Raw genomic sequence first — 18,746 nt, forward strand, 5'->3', positions numbered from 1 at the left:
TATACCCCTTTGCATTTATAGCTGATTCAGCCAGGCATCAACTGATGTCTCTCATAAGCTAAGGAAGTGTTTTCTGACAAAGTTTTAGCCATTATTAGGAAAAAAACCTGGAATGCCCTTCTCTACTGTGTGGACCTTGTTGGCCATAACACTTCATTTCTTGTGAACAAACCTGTTTACAGACTGCAAGCACGTCTCTTTTCAAAGACATTGTGGATTATATATTAACTTTTTATTACTTGACTTTCGAATACTATTCATTAGGCCAACGTAAATAGGAACAGTGAAGCTGGATCATTAGTAACTCTAAGTAGAGGCTAGAATTTATAGCAAATGCAGTTTCAGGCCATGTGTTCAAGTCACTTATAAATGAATATTTCCAGAGCTGGTATCATCTGTGACATATCACTTTTTCACTTCAAATTGAAGGAAAGACATGATGGCATCTTGGAAGTCACATGGACATTTATTTTCCTCAAAATAACCTATTCAGAGGTACCCCATCAAGCATTAGCTGAGATCTGCCTTATGAACAGGGAAAAAAAAAGGGGGGAAATAATTGAAGATATATCAATAGGAAGGCATTCTAAGTATGCAGTCTTGTGTCAAACCAGAATGATCTTGAAGGTTCTGTTTGCTTAATCACCAGATAAATCTCTCAGGAGGCTAAATGAGCTCCACTGTATGTTCCATGAAGAGCTTCAGAGATCTGCTGTTACTGCCTTATGGGGATGAATCCAAAGTATAATAAAAACTTAGTGACAGCAAAGCATTCTGATGAATCAAGCTCTAGAAGTCTGTCCTTGTATTTTACACCAGTGCTGGTGGTTATGCACTTATACTGTGTCATGGACTTCTGAAAGACTTTACAGGCAAGACATGCCTTTGCTGAAACGCAGCCAGAGGTTTAATATAAGTTTTAAGACAGGCAATGGAGAAAACCTATCTACAGTTGAAAGTATAGTGGGAGGGAAAAGAGGATTTCGGTAGGCAGAATTTCAAGCTGGACTTTGTGTGGGCAGCTAGGAACAACTTGTCTTCTTTTATGAAGAAACCCAAAAGATCTTAAATGGCTACAAGTATTTTGACTTTGACATACGCCTTATCTGAAATGCATTGCCCCCAGCAGCAGAATGCCTCCAATGCTGTGTACTGGGGAGTTGATTCAGTTCCAATTCAGAGGCAAGAATAAAACCTACTGAGTAGTTACTGTGGTTTCCTACAGCAGCTGCGTGCTTTATAGAAGCATTGAGCTAATGATCCAGCACAGCTCTGCTTTAAAATTGTGAGATTTGCAAGGATAACAGGATTTGATGGTACTGTGTGTCCGTAGACCTATTAGAATAAAATGTTATGGCTTAAAAAGCACATGTGGTTTAAAAAAATGGGATGGAGATAGAAGGAAGTGTTCTTATGTAATTAGCCTAGGTATATATTCAGCTGTTAGCATACGTCTGAAATGTTTTGTGTAGTTGCACCGGAAATATTTGTTGGTAGTACAGGATTGGATAATGAGTTGTGCATTCACTAATATTTAAGCGGATGCTCTGAGCTGTGAATCATGTTTTGAACAGTGGTATGTGGTGCCCATAGTGTACACAGGCTCATGAATGCCTTCATTCATGCCCATCTGTTAAGATGGCAGTGTGCCCACATACAAGTGGATTGGTCCCTTTTCTAGAAAGCATAGTGCCAGACTGTTATGAGTTTGGATGGCAAGCTTATCTAACATTGCAAACAGCATCTCTGTTGCAGGAAATCCCTTCTCAGTATTAGGACTGAAGCATTAATAGGTCACTTGATGGACTAGGTTACCCTGGAGGGTATTTTATGTGTTGAAAGAAACTACTGAAACATGGCAGAAGAAAAGACTGCCCATCTCAAAGAACAGCAGGATACCGAGAGGAAGCGTCTGATGGCTTGTTCCCTAGCAGAATTGCCTAGAGACAGCCCAAGACAGCTATTGCAGTCAGGCAAGGGCAGATGGTGTTGGGCAGTGGAACAGATCAGATGGATCTCTTCGCAATATCTCCTAGATGCTTGTTAATGGAATTAGCCCAAAAGGCATTATCTTAAATGGCTGCATCATGTCCTGCACTGAACTGTGCAGAGTACTTTCAGCAAATTCTGAAGTTAAATAAAAAAAAGTAGGTAGTTTTCCTGTAAAGCTTTTTGGGTTAACTGGGCACAATTTTAAGAGAAATTTGGTTATTAGAAAATGAGAAAAAAAATAAATACTTTTGCATCGCTTTTATCTAAAGTAGGTGACTTTCACCTTGGATCCATAACCAGATGATGCTGACGCTCAAAATTCTAAGCTCTGTATCTCATTTCCATGTATCTAACATGGATAACATCCCTGCTCATGGCACTAGGAACTAGATGATCTTTAAAGGTCCCTTCCAACCCAAACCTTTCTATGATTCTACAACTGAGGACAAAAATAAGCAGAGTTCAAAAGTGAACACTTTGGGGCTTTTTGAGTTAAGGTCCTGCTCAGAATTTTTCATGTTTAGGTTTAGGATTTGTAGCAGTGACAATTCCATGTATTTTTTAAAATTTGTTCTTTGACTTCTGATCTTTTGAGACATTATAGCACTGCCCATTCCCTCTCAATGTGGAGTATAGAAATTTGATGATTAAAAAGGAAGTTTTGATCTATTCATGTGACTTTTATGGCTTAAGAATTGAAGTAAAAAGCAACTTGTCTTAAATACATTACAAAATTGTTACAGCTGGCTACAGAGTGTTTGGCTTAGTCCTCCTAATGCAGATTATTAATTGACATATAGTGAAGCAAATTCCCTAAAATAAATGCTGTAGTACCTTTCTAGTTGGTGGAGATGTGTATTTAAAGACTGAAAGAGGCCAAGATTCTGTCCAAGTGGCTGAAGTCCTGAACTTCTTCAAGTTTATTCAAGGTACCTGCCTTTATCTGTGGGTTATCTATGGAACTCGCATTAGTAGGGCTCATCTACCAGATCCCTACAATGTAGGTAAAAATTACATCCCTGATTTAGGCAGACTGAATCCCATTCAATGCACCCTGGGGAACTGCACAGTATTAATTAAAATGCTTTCACCCGGACCTGGTGCCCAAGGTGAAGGGCAAAGTTAATCATCTTATAATGTGCACAGTAGAGTTAATCTGAAAAACAAAAGAATATTTTGCGTTGCATGGAAGTATTGCTAACTATTAACATTATAGAGCTCTGACAGAGTGGTGGGTTTTGTTTTTTTTTTTCTTTTAAAGAATCTTTCTAAACGCTGTATATCTTTTAAGAAGCAATGGCACTGAGGCTATAAAACTCATTATTTGCTCATTTTTTGTGAAGACAATGTCTGTTATGCTTTTGAACATTAAATTGTTCAATGTTAGTTCTCTTTGCACTTTACTGTCCTACCTGTCCTGGTAATAAAAATTTGCTGTAGTGGGCGAGGTGCCTGTATCGACTTTAGCCGTTGTCTTTAGAGAGCGTGTGTGTCTGTTCATCATGTCAGCTGAAAAACTGAGCTGGCTGATCGCTGTGTCAGCAAGCTAAGTCTCTCTTCCATGTCCGTAATTCTCCAGCTCTAAACATACTTGACAGTTAGCTGGTGACCTTAGAAAGTCTTTTCATCTCTGACTCCACAAGTGGTAGCGTGACTAGTGGGACAATGTTTTGGAAAGGGTAATAATAGCTTAAAACACGTCGAGGTTAAAAGCAAACATCTAAATGCATTTGTCCAAATGACAAAGATGAGCCATAGTTTATGAAGTCTCACGCACAGCTGCAGTAACTGGTATATGAACAGGTACTGTTTGACTTCTGTTCTTCTGGTTTCCAAATATTTTTTCCCCGGACTTTTGTTGTTTAAGGAACAGAAACTGATGTCTAGTATTTAAATGGATTTCAGGAGCTGGCAAAACAGGGGATATCACATTTCCTTACATACAGTGACATCCATCAGCAAAACCTCTAAGCATTTTTAATGAGATTTATGCTGCTGTTATGGTCTAATGCATTATAAAAGCAAAAAGGGAAAATGAATTATTGTCAAATTTTTGGTGGGCAGATTAGTCTTTTAGAACTGCAGAGGGATTCCCTTGTTCTGCTGAGAGCAGCCTGGGTATGTGGGTGAATGCTGTGCTCATCCTACGCTCCTAGCTTGGAGCTCAGCAACCCTTTGCTGCATATTTTTTGTCACTTTAAGGAAGCCTTATCTCTGGGGATGACAGTAGGAAATGGGGGTTCTGGTAACCAGAAGGTAGAAGAGGCTGATATGAAACAAAACCAAGACTTCTCTGTGTTATGTTTCTTTTTTTGTTTGTTTTTCAGCTAGGGAGAGTGACAGATGGAGTGCAGCAGCCATACTTTTCGCTAGATGCATATTCTTTGCAAGAATGCAGTTCCACTAAGATGAAAAACTTGAGCACGGCTTTTGGTCTGCTGAGCTTCCAGGGCAGTGTTTCTGTAGCCCCTTGGCTCCAATCCATTAAAGATTATTCAATTTAAAAATTGTGCCACTAAAATTCACTGTGCTTATAAGAGACTTAATACTGACAAGGGCTTAGAGAGGGCAGTCACCTGAACATCCCAGTGAGCCCTGATGGGAATGGGAATGATATGTTCTTAGAATAACCTTCTGGAAAGCCTAAGAAGCAAGCAAAACATAAGTATAGCAATTCTTGCTGTTCAAAGCCTTGGTCCATGCCAGACCTCATGCAAGTTACAGAAGAATAGGTAGAAATGGATGTTGGCCCTTGGGAGGACATTGTAACTATTCTCCATCATATAAACGCAGGAAGACCTAAAAGGGAATCAAACTTGGATCAAGTCTTACTTCCGCAATGTACTTGACCACTGGGCAAAGGAGTAGTTAAAATGTGTCTACATTCAAATGGGAAAATGAGAATCGTTTTCACCAACAGAGCCTTGCCTCTGCAGCCTTCATGGTGAGCTGCCACGTGCCAGCTCACACCATGCTGCATTTGAAGTGGTGTTTTCTTGGTTGATAACTAGCCAAATGCCTCAGCTGCTCATACAAATGGTTCAATGCAAATCAATGAGATTTTCTGGACACAAGCAGTTAATATTTCAACAAGCAACTGCAGATAAAATTGCTGTGTCAGATTGCGTGGCAAAGAGAGCTATTGCCCTTGTTCAGAAAATTCTGTGCCTGGAAAGTTTTCAGACCTTCCCATTTCAATCATCTGAAAAATTCTGCTTTCAGATCAACTTTGAAACGTTCAGAGTCTTTGTATGCCAGTCTTTTTTTTACATTGTTTTTCTAGTTTGGAAGAATTGAAGATGAAACAGAGGGTTTTCTACCCCCTGGCAAACCTCAGGAGGCAGGTTACTGCTACAGACTTTGCTCTGGTTCTGCAACTGTCCTAATGTCTATAACTGTGTATTAGGATAAGAGGTCATTACAGTCATTCAGTCCTTTCTGAGAAGCATCTTGCTGGATGCTCTATTTACCAAGCATGTTCATATGTGTGTGGATGCATTTCGGTTTTCCAGCTGATTTTCCAAGGACAAGTGGGCCTTTTGCTGCACGCTGTTCCCTTCCTTACATGCAGAATTTGTCAGATTCCCAGAAAATGTCTACCTTGAAACATGTCAGTCCAATAACAGTGAAAAAAGCAGATTAAATTTTGCACCATGGTTTGATTCAACAAACCATGTTTTTTGAAGAAATAGCTTGATTCTGCTGTAAAAAAAACATGCCAGCGAAGCACAGCAGTTTCTTCTATCTCTCTCAGCCCACATGTCTGCCATTTTTGCCCCCACTCTCCTAAATATGTCTATGTCACCCAAAGGACGTAGTCCTGGGCTTTTGGCCAATATCCTGGGCTTGAATTCCCACACAGAAAAGCATTTACTTGGGAAAATAATATCATGTGGCAGCCGGTAGGCACAATACTACCTCAACTGCCAGAATGCACTGACTCTAAATGAAGCTGTGGCAGATGGCCTGAAATGTTTCAGTGCTTTCCTTCTCTAGACCAGGATTACCCAATTAATTTGTGCTACGGTGCATTGGGGCTTTCATCAGGTTCTGGTCAGATGGGTGGGATGCACGGGATCTAGCTTTGCTGGACCAAGCAGGGTCTGCAGGTAGGATGAAGGCAGTGTACAGCCAAATCCCTGGGACAGCAGGCTCCTGGCAGGGACGGACGAGTAGGAAAGAATATGGGGTCATCCCTCAGGACACCAGGGACAATGTCTGTTGAAATGAGAAGAAATGGACTCCTGGTTCAGATCATGACTGAGCCCACCATTTGAGCAGCCCTGTTTTAGATAAGGGTGGCATTTTACTTGGTAGTGATGCTTTTATACGCACTATACCTGCAGAAGTAGCTTTATGTTACTGTTTATTGAGTGTTGTCCTCATGCGTGGTACTTGGTAGATAGAGCAAAAGGCCAGTAGGACCTTTCTGTTGTTGTGATTAGAGAAATCCATACGTGAACAAAAAGGTTATTTTTGTTAAGACAGTGGTGATCTATAGGGAGATTTGGTATAGCTTAGGGAAAATATATGGAGAAGAATAAGAAAGAGTGAAATATGACATCAAGATTTTGGGGTTTTGGACAGTGCAATCATTTTTAGTGCAGCAGAATAGTTGGCAGAAAAAAATGAGCAGCTATCATTTTGCTAGGTTTATTAGAAGGAGTGACTTTGAAGTGTAACCTAGTAAATACAGTCCATCAAACCAGAATTAGGCCAGCTGCATATTACTGAAATAGCTCAAGGAAAATGTCCTTGTCTCTTCTATCCTCTTCTCTGGGTACATGTTTTCACTTGGGTAAGAAAAGTCAGTGGAATTGCATTTAAAAGTGTTGTCACTTCACAGTCTGTCACAGGGCTTTTGCCAGCTCCCTTCAAAAGGAGTTGGTGCCTAGAACTGTGCCAGCTGGTTGATCTGATCATCCCATCACTTTACTAGAAAATCTAAATATACAGCAGTACAAGCTGAAATATGTCTGCTGTCCTGTTTTGCAACTATTCTGCATTTGAATGAAGAACTACTTTCACATTAAAGCAGTACTGAAGCTCTCTCTATCTTTCTGTTCTATAGGTTGTCATTTTGTATTTTGAGCCAAGTGTATTTCGCTGTGTTCTCCTAAGATGGGTTCGTCTTCTGGGCTTTGCTACTGTTTATGGAACTGTGACGCTCAAGCTGCACAGGTATTTCACATATTATTAATTTCCATCTCTGTGGGAGTATGTGCAATCTGTGTGGTTACTTAGATGGAAGAGCTGCAAATATTATAATCAAGCGCCGCTTGTGATTTTTAAAAACACTGGGTATTTCTTCTCACTATTCCTGCTCAAATTATATGCTACTAATCCCAGTAGAGAACTATGAATGCCGACAGGGTTTGATGAAAAATATATACATCAGCTGTAAAATTGTGCAAGAACCCCTTTTCACAGAAGGTGAATATATTTTCCTTGAATATAGGAAAATACAGAAGTGTTCATAGAGTGTTCAAAAGTGTTCAAAATTTTCCTTCTAAAGTGTTCATAGAGAGATGCTTTCTAAGTGTTTAGATACAGCTATGGTGGGTAAAACAATATGCTGTGGTGTATATTCTTAATATGTTTTCTTATGGCTCATAAGTCAAAGGCTGCTTTCTTCAGGCAATCATAGCAGACAGGCTACACACTCACAAGCATCAGTTCCCACCAGCAAAAAGTGTGGAAAATTCTGGGTTCCATGGGGTTGGCAGTGCATTCACATGCGATTCAGAGATTCAAATCCCACTTCTACAGTACCCTTAAAAACTGAAGCCTTTTCTGGGTATACTGGATAAAATCCTAATGCTTCTTCCTCTTTAAACTTTAGTGAAAAAACTTAGTGATAGATTCTGCAAGTATTTTTATTGAAGCAAAGAGACATGCAGTATGTGTATATTGGTACTTGAACATCTTGGATGAAGTAGGCTTGCTCATCTCTTTATCTTAGTTTCATTACTGTGTTGGCGTGTTAGATAGAGGAGGTTTGGTATTATACTTGTAAACTGAATGAGGACTGAGAATATCTTGTGTTTCATGTTGCACTGTTGGCTTGTCACATTTTCGGTGGAAAACCGTGCTTTCCCATTGAAATAGAGCCTCTTCTTGCAGCTCCCTTTTATTTGTGCCCTGGTTACAAGTGTACACTGTAGCTGGTAAACTCTGACTGTATAATGCTATGTCTGGCCACATCTTTGCACTGAAAATCATCCAGAAAATCCCACACCCTTTTTCTGGGATGAACAATTTCTGATGCAAAAAGAATAACAACTAGAGCACTGTAGAAAAGATGTAGCAGAACTGGTGACTTTGCTTGGATGGTTTGTTATCTATAGCTCAGATATATAGAGAAACAGCCTAAGACTATGGAAGACTCACATTGTCATTGCAGTTCTGCTACCCTAACAGGCTGTTTATATGATTTTACGTGATTTGAGGAAGCAATATCCTGACAGGGCAGTTGATCTTCCATTTATATGAATTTCTGCAAAATGGGGCAGAAAATCTTGCACTTCTGCTTTGCTCATTCAGCTCTTCAGTGTTACTTTGCACCTGTGCTGACAGGGTCAGCAAATGGGACAAGGACTGAATAAGAAACCAAGAGTGAACTACGCCCTCAGCCTTGATCAGCATAAAACAATGAAGGCTATCAGCAGACTGGACTGCATCAACAGGAGAGCAGCCAGAAGGTTGAGGGAAGTGATTATTCTCCCTTACGCAGCATGCCTTAGACCATACCTGCAATGCTGTGTCCAGTTTTGGACTTTCCCAAGACATCACTGAACTCGAGTGAGTTCAGTGAAAGGACATCAGGATGGTCAGAGCTTGGAGCACTGGCGCTGCAAGGAGAGGTTGAGGCAGCAGGGCTTGTTCAGCCTGGAGAAGAGATGTGCTGGAGGGACGTAACAGCAGCTATCCAACACCTATAAGGAGGTTACTGAGAAGATGGAGCCATGCTCTTTACAGTGGCATATACTGGGAGAACAAAAGACAACAACAGATTGAAATGGGAGATTTCAACTTTATACAATATATAAATTAGCATCAGTGTCAATGTCATACAAGGAAAACATTTTCACTATCAGGGTAATTAAGCAGTGGAGCTGGTAGCCCATAAGGTTATGAATTTCCATACTAGGAGGTTTTCAAGACCCAACTGGATAAAGCCCTGAGCAACCTGGTCTGGATTCAGTGTTAAGCCTGCTGTGAGTACTGGGTGACCTTCTAAGGTAATTCCAACCTGAATAATTCTATATTTCTTTGTGAATCATGAAGAGAAAAAAAACCCTATTCAGTATATTAATCTAGAATTACTTTCTCTAGGAATCTATCCTTGGTTTCCACCCAGGTATCCTGACCATTCATTTCCTACATTCATGATACTGTGGTCTTTTTTTAGTACTGAATATTTCAGTCAGGGAGCATGCCTTGCAGAAGACCAAGTCAAGTTAGATATATGTTTTATTATATACATTTGCAACAGTTATGCTAATTAGGAATAATATGATGCTAATAGAAATTTGGTAGACATTTTTGGCAGATGTAATTTAATCCACAGGCATTGCAGGGTTGAAGAATGGCTTACTACAGACACCACAAATATTCATGACAAGCACTGGTTCCCTCCTGCAGGTAACCTGTGTCTTGCCTGGGGAAAGAACTGATTCCTAGCAAGGAACTTGTGATTTTTCTAAATTTAATGGGAAATCCAATGTTGTGTAGAAGCAGCTGTTAATGATAACCAGAAAGTCTAAAGCTGTATTTCTCAACAAATGAGGTGCTTTTAGTAGCACTGGAGCATGAAGGTTATCCAAAGCCAGGTAGGAGGCACTGGAAACACTTTCTTTTCTTTGTGACTTTGTTTTCCTGTAGCTCCCCACTTCCTGAGGAGGTCTTTGAGGTTTCGTTAGGGTCAAGCATCAAGGAGAAATCAGAAAAGTAGCCAAAAGCAGATGCTTAAGGAAAAGTAAAAGAACAGGGAAGTCATGTACTGCTTCATTCTTTGTACACCCATCACAGTCAATTTCTACAGTGCCTCATCTTAAATTGCCTCTTTCTCACTCATTGTGCATTTTTAAAATAATGAGCTGATGTTTCTGGGGGTGGAAGAATGGGGGTAAGGAAATGAGCTTAATTTAAGAAATCTAGCTGTAGAGAAATCTAAATTTAAGAAATCTAGCTGAACATAAAACTCAATACTTTCCTCAACAGTGAATTCTTCAAAATAATGCTCTCAAGAAATAATGATGCTTCAAATTTAACCTTTTCAGTTTAAAAGAGCTGCTGATGTTGCATCTTTCAGTATATTTCTGGGACTGAAGACTGTGTCCTTTTTCAAGTCCTGTATTTTATGAACAGGTTATCTCATTATTTTTAATAATTTGTGAACTTCTACCATCTTGGTGTCAGGATCAGTACAGAATCCTTAATTCTGGATTAAAGCATAAGAATGGAAGAAAGCTATAGGTATATACATACAGATATACATATATGTATATGTGCATGTGTATATACGTAGGATAGCTTACACACATTTTAGGAGAATGAAACCCAGGAATGGGGTCTCTAGTTTTCGGAGTCTCCATTTCTTATATTAGTAAGAAAAAAAGGAGGAGAGTGAGGAAGTGAGGAGAATGAGAAGGTATGGAGAAATTAATGTTCCAGATATGGAAAACAAGGCAATGACAGACAATGGTCTTTTTTTAAGTAGTGATGGTGGGATGGGCGTGTTGGGGGGGAACAAGAAGATGTTAACACTATGAGGCAATTCTGTACTTCACCTAAATGCTGTGCTAAGATTGCCATTGCTGTGCCTTGCCATCTGGTACAGTCAGAGAAAGTAGTGGCGCTTCTTACAGGTCTTTGTAGGTGATAAAGAAAAGAGGAGAAGAGCAGTGTGGGTAGTGTGCGGTGCAGCATGTCATGTGTCGTGGCTCGGTGTCTTACAGAAGAGGAGACTCGTGCTAGCAGAGAATCCAAAGAAGATGTAAGTTTGCTTCTTGAAGCACTTGAGTGGAGGTGAGCATTGACAGTGAGAACATAAAAGAGGAGGACATGGCGTAACCTCCTCTTGTAGCTAGGGGAGGGAAAGAACATACAGATGATCCCAGCTAGAAGTGGCTGTTGGGAACATGGTGCAGAAAGGGGCAGAAGGTGCCTCAGCAGCTGGAGCCTGTACAGTTGGGTGGTCCCTAGGCCAATATTTCACAGTTCATAGTGCCAATAGATGATAGTTCCATAATGCCAATACGCCACTACCCGATGTTTCCATGAAAAGGGGCACTAGTGATGAAGTACCGCAGAGAGAAGTTTTGTCTCGGAGTAGTGGTTACTGTATAACCTCAGTAGGTGGGCAAGGACAGTGAGATGGCTATCGGCTGTAGCAGTGAGCTACCCTTTGTTTTTGAAATGAGTCAAGCCGTTGTGGTCATTTTGGTTGAAACCTCCAGAAAAGTGGGAGATTTAATTTCTATCAAATTACTTGCTTTTTTCTTATGGAAAGCAAGTGTGAAGTGGCTTCAGGCAGATGGATTTTTCTGTTGGATTTTGCCACTGGGTGTGGTCTGTAGCGGTTGTTATCCCATGTGGAAAAAAAAAAAGGGGAAAAATTGTTTTGGAGGCAGATGTTACTGTTGCAGAAATGCAGTGTCCTGAGCTCTGGTCTGATACTGCATTGTGAAATTGTTTGGGTTTCTACTGCTTTAACTTGACTGGCAGGATTAGGTGTTTGAGTCTGTTTGCAAGGCAGGAAAAGGGGTGGTTTAGTCAAGCCATAGAGATGGTTACACCATGGGGCCTTACTATAACCATTCTGACCATTTCTCTTTCTCTTCCCTGGAAGTAGTTTATTTTAACACCTGAGAAGTTTGATCTTTGTTGTATTTATGCAGCTCTGTTCATTTTGTAAATACAGTTCCTGTGATGTTATGGGAAATGCATGGGGGCAGCTATTCCTGTTTATTATATTCCCACAAAATAAATCACAGCATCAGCTGCAAGAAAGCCAAGTGACCTGTCACTGTGAACTCCCCTCTAAAGACCAACCATCCTGAGACAAACTTGCTGTGGACACTATGGGTGTATGTTATAGGATCTATTCCATGGTTCTTTGTGCTGAAACTTGCTATAAATCTTGCCCAGGCCTTGGAAGGAGAATTTGTCTGCCTCTCCTTCTGAGGGATTTGTGGAACTGTCTACAAATGAGTGATTTCCCCTCTTCTCCTCCTGAAAGCGGGCAGGCTGCAACTTGAGTTAGAATTGACTGCAAGGCTGATAAACTTTAAAGTACTCCTCTCCTGGGTGAGATGGCTTTTTGTAGGAATTGGGTTTGAATTAACAGATAAACCGGATAAAAACTGAGGTTAGTTTTGTGCAGTTACGTAACAAAGGTGTAATCTCAAGTTTCCCCATTAACTTTAATTCCTGATAATGCAAACAAAGCTCAGTGACACCATGTTTCTGTATGTTCCATGCAACCTCACAGAAGGAGGTTCAATGTGCAGTTTCCCTGGTCTCTGACTGCATTGTCTTAAGCAGGAGAAGAGAAGAGTATGTGGTCAGACATGAAGCTGCCATCAGAGAAGCAGTAAGTGATGTGTCTGGCACACAAATCTGTGCAGATCCCTGGAGGGAGGGAGATGAAGACGTGAAGACATTTTTCTGGAGAGGGGAGAGACACCCAGTCTGAAGCCTTGGCTGAACATTGTTGCCTGAGCACTGCTTGTTATCGTTCCGGCTTCAGGAAGAAGGGCAGCTGGACTTTTGAAAATAAACATCCTGCGCTGAGAAGATTCTTGTTTTGTACTGCCAGTTTCTCTTCTACAAGGAAAATTAACTCAAGAAGGTTCCAAAATTTGCCAGTGCTTGGCAGAGAATGGCTCACAGCCATATATGTTTTGCTGTGGGCTCCTGGAGCTCCATGCCTTTTTGATGCTCTTGCAGCTGTAGCTCCCTGTTCTGCCTTTTCTCTTCAATTTGTGTTTATGCGAGAGCTGCATGATGCTGGTTTGAATATCAGAGCCAGCAGCAGTGCAGAAACCATAAGGGTTAAAAAAGAGCCTTCCTTCATTACTGTCACCTCACTATCACCAGCTTTGTTTTCTTGTAGTGATGACTCACATGAGAGGGAGGTACCTAGTTTCAGCTAAAAGAGACATGGGGAAAAAAGAAAGGCATCAGGTACTTTTTGTATTTATTGTGAACTTAATTTAATTAAGAAAAATTAAATCTTCTGTGAGAGCAAGGCATCCTTGTCCTCTTCCACTGCTTTTTCAACATGTAGCACGTTTACCCATCTTTGTTTAAAGAAGAAGGAAAGCAGCACACGGAAAATGTGCGAGGATTCTTGTCATTTGCATCATATGAAGCTCACATCACGGATGCTTCTTTTTTATGAAAAGAGAGTTCAAAGATAACAGTGAAGAAGAGGTTGTATACACTAAGCCCTGCAAAGCTTTATGGAAAACAGTGTTGGGGTGGAAAACAGACCTTATGAATGTTCCTGCAGATTGAAGGCTGAAACCCGCAGCATCAGCAGGTCCTTCTCCGCCTGATGTGCCCTGGGTGGTCAGTGGGCACGTGCTGCTGGCTGCTCCTGCGCTGTGCCCTGTGCCTGTCTGTTGGAGGAAAAGGCAGAGAAACGGGGGCTTTAAGGGCTGGGGGCAGAGTGGAAGGCTGGGAGATGCCGTTTAGGGAGGAAGGGAGTTGGACTTGCTGGAAAAGCGTATGCGCGTACAGTAGGAGTTCATAAGGAATGAAGTTTCACTAATTAGACTGGTCATGGAAAAATCTGTTTTCTTGTTAGCATGTCTTAGCCTAATTAATTCGTTTCCTGAGTATAATTCATTTCTCTTGCCTGCTGCAAACTTTTGCTTGTTTGTTTATTTATTTTTATGGTATACAAAAACCCAGGTCTTTAGACAACAACTTAGAGAGTTTAGTAAATTCCATATAGCATTCCTACATGATGCACATTCAGGATGAAATTCTCATTTTCGTAGTTCTTCTAGATTAAATAACAGTCATATTCTATTTTATTGTGGCTTTTTTCCCAATGAAATCTGCATTATTAAAACCCTATTTAGCTCTTTTGTATCCCTGCCATTCTCAAGCAATAACTAGCCTTAACTAGACAGCATAATGTTTCTGTTTCATATTTCTGAATAAAATATCTACTTTCATATGTATAAACTAATAAAATGTAGCACAACTGTTATTAAGACACTCGGTGCAGAATTAATCTTGATGAAGCACAGTGTAGAAGTGGGACTAATAAACATTATCTTTAAGCAAAAAAATCAGTGGCATATAAAGTATGTAAGATTATTAGAGTACTGTGATCCTGAAAATATTCTCATCCATATTCCTATTAATATTTAATTTATATAAAAATATTGTAGATACCACTGTACAGTTCCATGGGCTGCTTTTTTTAATCACCTTAATATAGCACACATTCTGCTTTATCATAGTAGACTGAGTTTGGCTAAGGAAAGTTCAAAGAGAAGATAAAGAAAGTATATGGTGTTTTAATATTAAATTATATTGCTATCATGATTAAAAAAACCCCACAACAGTGGGTTGGAAGGCCCCCTGCAATGGTCCACAGGTATCACAATACCTTTCAGATGTCTTGATGGCATGCAAGAGCACCATGTGCGATAATGGGAGAAAGGGCTGGTTTTGCACATCAGATTACATGATAGCAGAAGGACTTTGGAACTGGAGCTGGAACCCATCCTCTCTGAGACCTTACCCAAGCCCAGGACCCCCTCAGGAGGCAAAACTTTGTGTTGTGGTGCAATACAGCAGCATCTTCCTTCCAGGTGGGCATGCATTTGTGCATGCATTTGCAATACAAGTAATGTAGCTCTACAGACTGTTTTTTTTCTCGTTACATGGGAAGGACAGAAGTGGTCGGTGGAACAAGGTATCTGCTGCCGAGCTGTCTGCTGGGTGGGATTATGGCATGAAAGAGAAACCAGGCATTGCACTGCAATACATGAGTTATAGGCTATTTGTGGAGGAGTGTGAAGAGAAGTTAAGTATCTGACTCACACTGCACACACAGGGGCTGATCACGGTTAAGAGGAAGCAGAGATTTGCAAATCACATATGCTGATTGTCAGTGAAAAGTCATGACTGGAGGGGAGGCTTCTGGAGAACTACTGTGAAGGGTCAGGCGTAAGCCTGATACTATTTAGCATTTTCAGTTGCAATGAAGAACCAAGCATAAAATGATTACTCATAAAATTTGTGAATAAGACAAAGCTTGGTGAAATGGCAAATTTTGTTTCAGAAAGGATAGTAATGAAAAGTAATCTTTATTGCTTGGTAATTTGGGCTTAGTCAAAGAGATACACTGGAATACAGCCAAAAGGCAAATTATAGTTAAGGACTAGTTAAAGACACAAAGTTGAGGAGGAGTTTTAAACGTTATCAGTAGAGAATTGATTTTGCAGCAGGAGGTGACATCTTTGAGACTAATACAAATGCATTATGTCCTGTTCCTGAGATGCATTTTTAAAGGGGGTGTGCGATAGATGGATGTGGTTCAGAAAGTATTTGAGGGCTAGGAAAAGTGCATGATACTGTGAAACCTAATCTGTTTTTTAGATCAGCAAGAAGACTGAGAGATGACTTCTTGTGTGGTGTATAAACAAGCAAGGAGAGAAAAAGTAGTCACAAAAGGCTCTTTAATCTACTGGACTGAGGTTTAATAAGATCTGGTAGCTGGGAGCCAAAGCCAGAGAAATTCAAATGAGCAATCTGGCACAAATTCTTCTCAGAGGGGTGCTTAGCTACTGAAAAATCTAACGAGAAAAATGAGGAATTTTTTGTGCTGCTTTCAGATCAAAACTGAATCCCTTCTTGGAAGATATTCTATAGTTAAATACTACTACAAATTACAGGGGGTTCTATTTAAAAAGTCCTATATTTGGCCTTTCTTTTATGAACATGCAATAGAAATGATAGCATTCATGTTAGTATGGGTCTATTGAGAACTTAAGCATATTTATAAACTGAAATGACATATTTATAGTTGTACTGTTTAATGGGATACACCAGTTGCTTTGAAATTGGTCCTGATCACTTACCTTAAGCAGATCTTTAGGGCTAGGAAAACTGGTGCCTGGACCAAATATTCTCAGATACTAGTTGCTCTTTTCTGGATTATTGTGAAGTTGCCACTATGTTCTTGAAAATTGAGTCTTTATCTGATCAACAGTAACCAACCAGTGGTGACATAAAATGCTGTGTTGCCATGCTGTAATATACACAGGGGTAAAGCTGGTCAGCGTTGTACCAGTCTGCACATTGGTGAGTTATCCTCATATATGCTTTTCTGAAAGATGTCCAAGGCTCTATAAGAATTTTAGATGCCATGTATTAGATCCATGATCTGAACTGGAAAGCTTAAGATAACACTGCCTTGGCTGCTTGAAGTTCAGGAATACATAGACAGTAGGTCCTGAAGAAAGCTTCAGTATTTATTAATTCAGTCACAAGTATCAAGCTATACCTTTTAGAGTAATCTGTAATATTTTCAATTAAAAATTACCACAAAAAAATTGTATTAAAAATTAAAACTCTTTTGCTATTGCAGAGCATTGCAGTACAGTGCACTGGTGGGCTTTACATGCAGCTGAGTTTTGGATTTTCTTGACTTGAGTCCTACCTCTTCCACGTGCACAATGTGAGCCTCTGTACATAATTGCAGTTAGTTGTATACCGTTCAAGCTGGAGCCTCTGTTTCTGGGAAAATCGAAAAATACTAGCAGTGAATAATCAGTGTAAAATTTTGAACGCCTGTTTCTAATGGGTGAATTAAGTTTGCTAGCAGCGCTGGGTTACTCACGGGTCTCTGGGTCTCTTCCCAGCCATCACCACCATTGTGCTCTGGCAGTTCATAGCAGCGCGGTTGTCCTGGTGGAGCCATGTTCTGCACTTGGCCTCTGCAACAGCAACATCTATTATTTTCCTGAGATCTTCTGAGCAAAACAATCTCTCTCACCCCTGCTGGGATTTCAGGGAGGTGCCACCTGTTTCTCCCAGGCATGCCTAGGGAAGGTTACAACTTTGTGTGGGCGCAGGGCTGCTGTGGCGAAGCCTCTGCTGTTGGCAGCCTCTGCCTCCAGCATTGGCTTGCACAGAGTTGTTGGGAAGTGGCAGCCACTCTTGTGACCACAAATCTTCCTCAGCTTTTTGTTTCTCCTTGCCTATCTTTTAATATATCCGTTAAGAGCCTCTGACTCTAGCATCAGTTTCCACCACTGCAGGCGTTCTTGTTTTCAGCTTTCTATTCTAAAAAGTGTTCGGCAGCGGCAGCCAGGGATTTGTTGGTGCTGCCTTGTTTCTGTATGTGGACCAGGGTCTTTCTCTGATGTTTTTCAGCATTGCTTTGACATCATTTTCTACTCTTTAATTGAAAATGATGCAATTTGGCATTACATGTCTGAAATCATACTTCAGCTCAAACTACGTAAATTCATGGCCTCTAAACAACGGCCAATGTCAGGAGGTACAGTGGCAGTTTCACCAGGGCTAGTAAAAAGAGAGTTGATTTGTATAAAGGTGGAATTGTTCTGTACCATTGTCTCACTGAAATAAAGCTAAAAATCTAGGAACTGTTTATTTCCAGATGTTGCAATCAAATTTGTGTGCACATTTTTGCAGATCTTCTGTTCTTCTGCTTGACTTGGCTTTCTAGTTTTGGTGTGTGACAAGCTTTTAGAATTTTTTAATGCTACTGTTCATATTTGTTTTATAAAGTTGTGTATTGAACTTCATATTTGAAATTATTTTTTTATTAAACTGTGTATTTTCTAGCTCTCCTATGGTTTCCTTCAGTCCATAAACGACCATCATATATTCCTTCTGACATATTTCTCTAGCACCTCAGAAATCACTCTCTTGTTGGCTTTGAACAAAACTCCATATAGTGCTGAGAGCCTTGAAACTGATAAAAGGGCTGGAATTACACTGTCCCAGCCATCCTTTAGTAACAGCCTTAATTACTTTATGCAGGATCTTTCCTCAGCAATAAGTCTCCCTTCTATCTTAGACTGGGCAGGCTTTTTTTTCTTTTAAATCGGATTAACATAATCCAGCTCTGGACTTTGCTCCTCTGCACTTTTTCAAATGCTTTGGAGAATGTGGCTGCAATGACCAAATCTCTTCCAAGTTTTTATTCAATTTGCAAGACATACTTTGCTAGTTGAGAAAATAGCCTATGTATTGCTCTGGGAACCTTATAGGTGCTGACTGTCAAACTCTTTTTAGAAGCAGCAATTGATGGCTTCTGGTGAGTATCAGCTAGCATTGGCCTCTGATGAATAAAAACGTATTATACCTGTGAAAAAGAGACATTGACCATTTTAGCATTTGAATGTATTAAAATGTAGGGGTTTGCAAGGACATATGTAATGTTCAGTTTTGTCTGTGGCTCAGTCTCTTGTAAGGAAACTGTCGGATATATTGGCTGGCACTCAGTTCGGTTTGTTTGCTTCCTACAATGATACCTCAGGGCTGGAAGCCCATTGAATAAACACATACTGTTTTTTTACATTCTTTATTGGGATTTGCACTCACATCTGCTGCACAGCTGCACCATCAGGATCGCTGATAAGGACCAGACACAAAATCCTTGTTGACCATTCTATGTGTTTTCACATCCTTTTCTCATTTTGGGAGGGAAACATGACGGTGGTGGCCACTGTCTATTTATACTCCTCTTTGAACTT

The 18,746-nt window shown here is 40.3% G+C and overlaps 1 protein-coding gene across 2 annotated transcripts in view; it reads left to right on the forward strand.

The window, feature by feature from the left end:
* Window positions 1–18,746, forward strand: part of GPR158 (G protein-coupled receptor 158) — a 206,752-nt gene that overhangs the window by 144,229 nt on the left and 43,777 nt on the right. For both annotated transcript variants that reach the window (XM_069777227.1, XM_069777219.1), the window contains exon 6: window positions 7,064–7,173. In XM_069777227.1, coding sequence (XP_069633328.1) covers window positions 7,064–7,173 — 110 coding nt within the window. The remainder of the gene's footprint in view (window positions 1–7,063; window positions 7,174–18,746) is intronic.

Source organism: Haliaeetus albicilla, chromosome 2 (assembly GCF_947461875.1).
Source record: "Haliaeetus albicilla chromosome 2, bHalAlb1.1, whole genome shotgun sequence".
NCBI lineage: Eukaryota > Metazoa > Chordata > Aves > Accipitriformes > Accipitridae > Haliaeetus > Haliaeetus albicilla.